This window comes from Callorhinus ursinus, unplaced genomic scaffold (genome assembly GCF_003265705.2).
Source record: "Callorhinus ursinus isolate GAN/ISIS: 27379988/994484 unplaced genomic scaffold, GSC_fseal_2.0 scaffold87, whole genome shotgun sequence".
NCBI lineage: Eukaryota > Metazoa > Chordata > Mammalia > Carnivora > Otariidae > Callorhinus > Callorhinus ursinus.
In genome coordinates this window covers 2541956-2551257 of record NW_027397149.1, presented here as the reverse complement: position 1 = coordinate 2551257, position 9302 = coordinate 2541956, and the positions used below count along the sequence as shown (strand labels likewise).

Below are 9302 nucleotides of genomic sequence, written 5' to 3'. Positions count from 1 at the left end.
TGTGTGCAGTATTCCCCTAGCGCTGGAGTTCTCCCGTTCTCCTTGATCGGTAAACTTGGTCTTGGCTTGCTGGCTGTTCAAGCTGATCTTCTGGGGGAGGGGCCTGTTGCCGTGGTTCCCAAATGTCTTTGCCGGAGGCGGAATTGCCCCGCCCTTGTCGGTTGGGCTAAGCAATCTGCTCGGGTTTGCTCTGGGAGCTTTTGTTCCCTGCAAGCTCTCGGTACAGCTTTGGAGGATGAGAGTGAAAATGGTGGCCTCCCAATCTCTGCCTGGAGGAGCCGAGAACTCGGGGCCCGCTCCTCAGTGCGTCCCCAGAGAAAAGCAAATACTCCCATCTCCCAGGTCTCCGGCTGCACTCCGTGCTCACCCGGCCTGTGACTGAGCGTTTCTGTCTCTGGCACCCGACCCTGTGTGGAGTCTCCAAACCCAGCAGATCCCCGCGCCGCTCCTCCCAGGGGAGGAAGGGGAGTCTCCCCGGATCTGCCGCTTGTTGGGTCCCTGCTAGAGGAGCAGTGGCCCGACTGTCACCGATCACAGTTTATGGCATCCCCGAGCTGAGAGCCCGCGTCTCAGCTCCATCTCTGCAGCCGGCTTCCCTGCTCTGATACCCAGGAGCTCTGCCGCACTCAGGCACCCCCGGTCTTTCTGTGACCCCGAGGGTCCTGAGACCACACTGTCCCACGAGGGTTCCACACCCCGCTTAGCCACTGGAGCGATATCCCTCAGCGGAGCCCACTTCTAAAATTTCCGATTTTGTGCTCGGTGGCTCTATCACTTGCCAGAAGCAGCGGGCGGGCTCCACCCCCCCGCCATCTATCCTCCCGAATATTGCCTCAGACTCACTTCTCCACACGTCCTACTTTCCAGTAAGTGGTCGCTTTTCTGTTCAGAGAGTTGTTGCTATTCTTTTCCTTGATCTCCTGTTGAGTTCATAGGTGTTCAGAGTGGTTTGGTCCCTATCCAGCTGAATTCCTGAGACCAGACGAAATCCAGGTCTCCTACTCCTCCGCCATCTTGCTCCGGTTGGGCACAGGGAGCCTTTTTTATAGACCTTTGTGAGAAGCCAGGGTATGAAGCCTCTGAGGTCTTTTGGATACCCGAGACTTCTCGAGGTTGCTTCATAAGACACATGCGTCACTCTGAGGGGGATGAGCCACGAAGCCACCGAGGGAGACCAGTTGATGGGCTCACATGCATTTTTGTGGGTGGGTAGTAGATATGGCCACGCTGGAAGGTTGGACTGTGAAGCCCTCCCAAGAAGGCTGTTCATTAGGCCAACACAAGACATTTACAAATCTTCTAGGAGGCCAGAGCTAGAAATCATCCTGGCAGGTGAGAGCCAGGCCACTCGAGGCTCTCAGTCCCATCATTCATTGGAGGCCCCGCTGGGAGGGATACCCCTTGTGCACCAAGGACCAAGCTAGGAGACAAAGGTCCAAAAACGGATTCAGTCCTCACCCCCGAAGCCAAAGAGTGTTCTGCATAACACTACCACGTACTGTGTAGTTTTGGACAAGTTGCTTAATCTCCCAAATCTTTGTTCATATCTGTAGGACCACACATCATGAAATTAGGAGGAATATATTAGGTAATCTACATAAAACATGGAACATTGACACGGCACATAGGAAAGTCACTTCATTTTTCCCTGGACTTTAGTTCCTTCATCAGCAAAAGAGGATGGGTTTGTGGGGAGAATGGTCACATACTTCCCTATCCACTTAACGGCCCCAAGAGGTACAAATCAAAGGAGAGGGAGAGGAAAAGTGGGGGAACTGTGGAAAGACGGCAGGACTGAGAACAACTCTCTGGTATTGCTGCAGCTTGAGGACACACCCAGGAAGAGGTACTTCAAACATAATGACACACAAGAAAGATGGGTCCTTTCCTTCTGTGAAGTGATGGGATTTTCTCATCTGTTAAGTGGGAATAATAACTCCTCCTTTACAGATTTTTCTTGAGTTAAGCAACCCAGACTCCCAGCTTCATCGTGGGCTGGCTGGAGATGGCATGGCTCCGTTCCTTCACCTGTAAGATCATGGAAGTGGGGGCCAGACGGCCTGAGTTTTAAATCTCTGGATCACCTCTTCCCAGCTGAGTGCTTTGGACAAGTCATTTAACTTCTCTGCTTTAGCTTCCTTACCTGTGAAATGGGGATGATGATACTTTGTTAGAGTTTCTGTAAGAATTAAAAAGCCCCTGGAGCATACCTGGCTTACAGTAAATACCCCAGTATGTTCTTGGTGTCACAAGGTCATTATGAGAGTTGGTGAGGTAATCATGCAATACTGTCAGTATTCTACTTGCTGTTACTCATGAGTTGGGGAGAAATGAGCTAACATGGAGCCCAGAGGTAGGGATGGGGCTGTCCAGCCTGCCTTTAGGGACCATACCTCTAGCATTCATATGTCTTCACTTCCCTGTCTACTGCTGACTTCTTCATACACATTGGTACTAAAGGAAGCCATGCTTTTTCTTCCTGTTCTATTGGGTGAGTTACAGTTGAGTCCCAGAGGGTCAGGGAAATCTGGATAGGGGTGTTTATTAGTTATCTACTGCTGTACAACAGATCACCATAAACTTAGTTGCTTAAAACAACACATATTAGTTTCTTTGGGTCAAGAGTCTGGGTGTGGCTTAGATGGGTCCTGTGCGGCAGCAACCTCTTTGACCTCAGCCACAGCAACTTCTTCCTAGAAACATCGCCAAAGGCAAGGGAAGCAAGGGCAAAAATGAACTATTGAGACCTCATCAGGATAAAAAGCTTTTGCACAGCAAAAGAAACAGTCTACAAAACCAAAAGACAACCAACAGAATGGGAGAAAATATTTGCAAATGACATATCAGATAAAGGGCTAGTATCCAAAATCTATAAAGAACTTAAACTCAACACCCAAAGAACAAATGATCCAATCAAGAAATGGGCAGAAGACATGAACGGACATTTTTCCAAAGAAGACATCCAAATGGCCAACAGACATGAAAAAGTGCTCCACATCGCTCGGCATCAGGGAAATCCAAATCAAAACCTCAATGAGATACCACCTCACACCAGTCAGAATGGCAAAAATTAACAAGTCAGGAAATGACAGATGTTGGCGGGGATGTGGAGAAAGGGGAACCCTCTTACACTGTTGGTGGGAATGCAAGCTGGTGCAGCTACTCTGGAAAACAGTATGGAGGTTCCTCAAACAGTTGAAAATAGAGCTACCATATGATCCCACAATTGCACGAAGGTCGCTATTTCTTGGTATCCAATGAGATAGGGGATATTAACAGCTATTAGTACACCTAGCGCATAGCGGCACGGGTGAGTAATCGATTGCGGGCAATTATGAACCCGCTAGAACCTACTCACATATTAGTACTTCTGCATTAGGACCGGCCTGCCATCCATATAGAATGCCACCAAAAGCACCAACTATGATGTTTGTCCTTTCTCTGTAGGTTTTATGTATTTCCAGGTTTCTTCCTGCGAAGCTAAGATCTCATCCTTCAGGAGCCTTCACTGAGTGCCTACTGTGAGCCAGACTCCAGGGAAACGTAGAGAAATGAGACCTGTTCTTGCCCTGGAGAAGCTCCCCAGCTAGCATCAGAGAGACAGACATGTAGGCCAGTACTCAGAGTACATTTGGGACAAGAGCAGTTAAAGAAAGTCAAGAGCTATTCCAACACAAAATACTGTCAGAGGGTCTTGGCAGGTTTCCCATAGGGGATCATTGAGGGTGGGCCTTAAATGTTGGATAGGAGTTTGCCAGAGAGGCGGGGTGTCAGAGGCATTCCAGACAAGGGCAGTACCTGTTCCTCTCTGAGCAAACATTTATCCGGCGCCCACGGCGAGCCTGGTCTTGTGCCAGGCCCCCAATGTAGCAGTGACCCCAGACAGACGAGGGCCCTGCACGCAGAGTTAATGTCCCGCCGAAGAAGGCCACTGTAGAATCATGACCCATGGGATGCTGTCAGAAAGGACACATGTGAGAAACTGTGGGAACCTGGAAGGGAGGAAGTCTGTGTGGTCTCTCTGTCTGGAAAATAACTTTATATAGTTTTTACTTTTATATTTTATCACTTTTTAATTTTTTAATTATTTTATTTTTTTCATCATGATAAGTGCACTCCTTAATCCCCATCACCTATTTCACCCATCCCTCCCTCCACTCCCCTCTGGTGACCATCAGTTTGTTCTTTTTAGTTAAGAGTCTGCTCCTTGGTTTCTCTCTCTCTCTCTCTCTCTCTTCCTTTGTTCATTTGCTTTGTTTCTTAAATATCACATGAGTGAGATCATATGATAATTGTCTTTCTCTGACTTATTTCACTTAGCATTATACTCTCTAGCTCCATCCACATCATTGCAAATGGCAAGATTTCATTTTTTATGGTTGAGTAATATTCTCTCTCTCTCTCTCTCACACACACACACACACACACGCACACACACATCATATCACATCTTTATCCATTCATCAATCGATGGACACGTGAGCTGCTTCCATAGGTCCCCTGTTGTAAATAATGCTGCAATAAACAGGGATGCATGTATTCCTTTAGTGTTTTTGTATTTTGGGGGTAGATACCCAGGAGTATGATTACTAGGTTGTAGGGTAGTTCTATTTTTAATTTTTTGAGGAACCTCCATACTCTTCCAGGGTGGCTGTACCAGTTTGCATTCCCACCAACATGGAAATGGACGAGGGTTCCCCTTTCTCCGCATCCTCACCCACACTTGTTGTTTCTTGTGTTGTTGATCTTAGCCATTCTGACAGGTTGAGGTGAAATCTCATTGTAGTTTCGATTTGCATTTCCCTGATGATGAGGGATATTGAGCATCTTTTCATGTGTCTGCTGGCCATCTGGATGTCTTCTTTTGGAGAAATGACTGTTCATATCTTCTGCCCAATTTTGAATTGGGTTATTTGTTTTTTGAGTGTTGAGTTGTGTCGGTTCTTTATGGATTTTGGATCCTAACCCTTTTTGGATATGTCATTTGTAAATATCTGCTCCCGTTCCATAGATTGCGTTTTAATATATATCTTTTAAACTCTCGGTGGTTGACATTTTGGCCACTGGATGTCATCACAGATCTAGCTCCCCACCGGTCCCAGTTTGATTTTATGAAAATCTACAAATGTGCATATTTAGGTGTGCAGCACAGTGTTTTGCTCTAATTGTTCTTTCTTTCCCCACCACCTTTATCAGGCTAGGCTGGCAGAGGGCCGATGGCCGAAGACAACCGAGAGCCCCCGGCAGGAGCCGGCACCCTCCGAGAGGCCCTCCGGGCGCTCCTGCCCCACAGGAAGGAGGAGCTGGTGCCAGAGCTCGGGGAGAAGGTAGAGCGCAGCGTGGTGCAGCTCCTGTGGGAGGCCGCTGAGCTGTTCTGCGGGGGCCGCCGGAGCGAGTGTCTGCAGGCCAGTGAGGCCATCCTGGACTACTCCTGGGAGAAACTCAACACGGGTCCGTGGCAGGACGTCCACAAGGACTGGCGCCGCGTCTACGCCTTCGGCTGCCTCCTGAAGGCGGTGTGTCTGTTCGAGGAGCCTGGGGATTCCGCCGCAGTGGCCGCGGCCCTGAAGGCCTGTGACATGGGCCTGCTGATGGGGGCGGCCATCCATGGGGACATCCTCATTAAAGTCGCCGCTGTCCTCCAGGCTCACCTCCCCTCAGCAAAGAGGCCCGGCCCAGGCCTGGCCGAGGAGCAGCCCAGCATGAAGGTATCTAGGTGGGATTGTTGCCTGCCACACCTTACATGCCCCCACAGCCCTGTTTTTTCTAGAAGGGAGGAGTCAGCTGTCCCCAGGGTTGAGACCTCACAGCGTGCTGACCTCTGGCAGAAAATAGAATCTTGGTGGATTTAGAAATGGAACAGCCTGGTCTGTTTTCTCAGTTTTCCCCTCCACTTTCTGCAAAAGCAGTGCCCTTTCAGGAGAGAGGGAGGGTGGAGGCTCTGTGGCCGCCGAGAGCGGCAGCTCAAAGGGCTCGTGTGGGCCAGAGCTGTGGGCAGCTGTAGCATGCGCCTTCCGGCCTGTTCTTGGTCAGCTTGCTGAAGTGTCACCCACTTTCCCGGCTCCCTCGCTCTCGGTGCTGCGGAGTTAGGGCGAGCTGCTACCTCCAGCAGCCTCCTGGTCCCATGGCTGGTTGGTCCCGCCCTTGAGGTCCTGGCATGGGGGGGTTCTTGGTACTTGGGGGTGCGAAGCACACCGCGCAGACCTGAGGGCGGCGGCAGACGGTGTCAGGCCCCAGCGCTGGTGTGCAGCCCTCAGCCGCAATACCTCTGAGCATGTCTGGTTGCCAGGAGGAAATAGGTCTGTGACACAGGCATGTGGGAAAATGTTCCATCTCACCTGTGGTTTAAAAAAAAAAAAAAAGGCAAGAACGGGGAGGCAGCCATTGTTGGCTGTGAAATCCTCAAAGGAGGTTTCCTGTGATACGCGGTGCTGCCAAGGACGCCAGGGGGCCACAGGCATGGCGTGTTGGTTGACCTTTCAGGGGGCAGGGCAGACATGCCTGTGCCCTTGGACCCAGGGGTTGCACTTCTCTTTCCCACGCCAAGTCTGTCCCAAGGGAACATGGAGGTGGCCCTGCACCCAAGGTGGTGCTTCCGGCGTGGGCGGCGTTGGGCAGTGTGTGTAGCTGAAGGGGGAGAGCTCATGCTCTGGAGTCGGCCTGCCGGAGTCGGCCAAGGGTCTGGGCCCCTCAGTGTCCCCATTCCCGGGCCTATAAAGGGGGGGTTTGCTCGGCGGCTCTCTGGAGCCCAGGTGGTGGTCCAGATGTGCCAGGCGCTGAGGGTACGATACGGAAGGGCCCGTTCTCCTGGAGCCTGGGTTCTAGGAGGCTGTAGAAGTACGTCTTCTCTCGCACGGTGAGAAAGGTGGGGAGGCAGCTTCGCTCACATAGGGTGGTCAGGGAGGCCTCTTTGATGAGGGCAGGTGTGACAACCAAAGCAGAGGGTATATAGGCCGAGAACAGGCACGTGGGAGGCCTCGCGCCCGGCTTGCAGGGACAGAGGGAGCGGACCCCCCACCCACCGGTGATCCTGGGCACTCTGCGTGGGAGGTCTCCTCTCCCAATAATGTGACAGGTGAGGAAACTGAGGCCCGAGGGAGTGACTGGCTCAGGTCACTTGGCTGACAGGTGGTTGAGGAAGTTCTGGCGCAGGGGCTCCCACGACCTTGCCGGGGCTATGACCTGCTTTAGCTGGGCTGCCCGTCCCGCACGTCCCTGCCGGGCGCCAGAAGCTGGGCCAGGAACACGTCACGGGACAGGGTCCTTTGACACCAGATGGCGTTTGGGGTGGTGACTTTTCCTCTCTTGTGGAGTTTCTGTATGTTCTTTTTAAAAGCAAACAGACCCTTGAACTGGTAAAGAAAAAAGTCTGGGTGTCTCCAGCATGAAAAGGAGGAGGGGGACGCAGGGACAGTGCCAACGTGTACGGCGCTGTCATCAGTAACGGAGTCAGCTAGCCTGCGGGGACGCAGACGCCCAGCCCAGTGCCTCAGATGGTAACTTCTCGGCGCTTTGATTTTAAACAGAAAGCGAGGGACGACTGTGTTTCGGTTCCGGATGTGGCATCGGAGAGACTGGTCCCCCGGCTTCGCTGTCCGTCCCTCCAGCATTTCAGGAAGCAGTTTCTGGTTCCCGGGAGGCCTGTGATCCTGGAAGGCGTGGCGGACCAGTGGCCGTGCATGACGAAGTGGAGGTGGGTGGCTCTGCCCGATCCAGCCCCCCACCCCCACCCGGGGACTCCCCGATTCCATCTCCCTTCGTCCCAAGGAAATGCAGCCTCGCATGCGTGTCCCGACTGTGCCTGCATAGATCACTAGGGGTTAACCGGGGATTACAGGTGCAGTGCTCCAAGTTCGTGGCAGAGACGGAAAGGTCCATACTTCCACAGCTCACTGCTCTAAGCAGGTTCTAGTGAGTGCTCGCCTTGTGCGGCGTGAAGTCTGTTAAAGCCATTTTGCTTGATCTGAGGTGTTCCCTGGACCTTCCCAGGGCCCTGAGGCCTAAGAGCAGAAGTAAGAACCCGAGACACGGCCCCTCCCCTGCAGGCAGGTCTCCTGGGCCTGCTTCCTCCTCCCATCTGCTCAGATTCATGGTGGTGACAGCAGGTCGGGCCGCTGAGCGGTGGCTGGCATGCCGAAGCTGCGGAAAGGAGCAGGGGTCTCTGAGGACGACAGATTGGCTCCCCTGTCTCCTGTGGTTCGTGGACGGAGTAGTTCCCGCCAAGGCCGTGTGAAGAGTACCGGCCGCAGGGGCCATCGTCCCGCAAATGTTCATTACGGGTCTTACTACGGGCCAGCCGCCATGATCGGCTCGTGCCATGTTTTCTTTCTCTGTCCTCCCAGTTCCCATCCCATGGGACAGGTACCGTCATCACCCTAGCTTACCAGTGGGCAGAGGTCCCCGGCCGGCCACGGGCAGGGCCAGGCTGCCCGAGCTCAGAAGCCAGCGGCCCTGCTGTGCTGTCTGCTGTTTGCTCAGACGTCTCTGAGCTCAGAGACAAGGTGAGCAGAGAGAGAACTGGGATGCTTTCAGCCAGCCCGGCGATAGAACCGCCCAGCGAGAAGCTTGGCAAACCAGCCTCACTGGATCTCTCTGCAAAGCCATGTGGCGCCGGTGGGCATGTCACCCCACATGTCGGTGCCCGAGTGCCCCCCGCCGGTGAAGAGGGGGTAACAGTAGTCTCTCCCCTTGGGGCTGTGTGGAGACCAGAGGAGACCAGTGTGGCCGAGTGCCCGGCAGGTCTTAGCCAAAGCGACAGTGGTGACTGTACGCATCTGTCTCCTAGTTTGGAGTATATCCAAGACATTGCCGGCTGCCGAACTGTCCCGGTGGAAGTCGGTTCCAGGTACACGGACGAGGACTGGTCGCAGACGCTCATGACGGTCGATGAGTTCATCAGCAGATACGTCAGGAGTGAGGTATGTCGTCGTGCCTCCTCCCCTGCAGCGTTTACGGGGGGAGCTTGCAGGACATCTGGGCGCTGTAGGACGAGGGTCTGGAGGGGCTGGTAGGGCGGCCAGAGTGAGGAAGGCCAGCTGCAAGGCACGCGGAACGCTGACTCTTTTCAGGTCTTTTTTTTTTTTTTTTTTTTTTGGTACAATTCAGTGGTTGGTTGGTTTGTTTTTTAGTGTCTTTCTAAGATTTTGCACCCATCCCCACTATCTAATTCCAGAACATTCTCATCACTCCCCAAGAAATGCCATAGCCATGAGCAGTCACTTCCTCTTCTGCTACAGACAACCCCTAATCTGCTTTATGTTTCCATGGATTTCCCAATACTGGACTTGGTATAGAAACGGAAT

General features: G+C 52.8%; 1 protein-coding gene across 4 annotated transcripts in view; it reads left to right on the top strand.

Moving 5' to 3' along the window:
- The window catches only part of KDM8 (lysine demethylase 8), a 49157-nt gene that overhangs the window by 15322 nt on the left and 24533 nt on the right, over positions 1 to 9302 (top strand). For all 4 annotated transcript variants that reach the window (XR_012376840.1, XR_012376839.1, XM_073888146.1 and 1 more), the window contains exons 2-4: positions 5197 to 5708; positions 7527 to 7693; positions 8786 to 8918. Coding sequence is in view for 2 of the 4 variants with exons in the window: in XM_073888146.1 (XP_073744247.1) it covers positions 5217 to 5708; positions 7527 to 7693; positions 8786 to 8918 (792 nt within the window). In the remaining 2 variants the exon portion in view is untranslated. The remainder of the gene's footprint in view (positions 1 to 5196; positions 5709 to 7526; positions 7694 to 8785; positions 8919 to 9302) is intronic.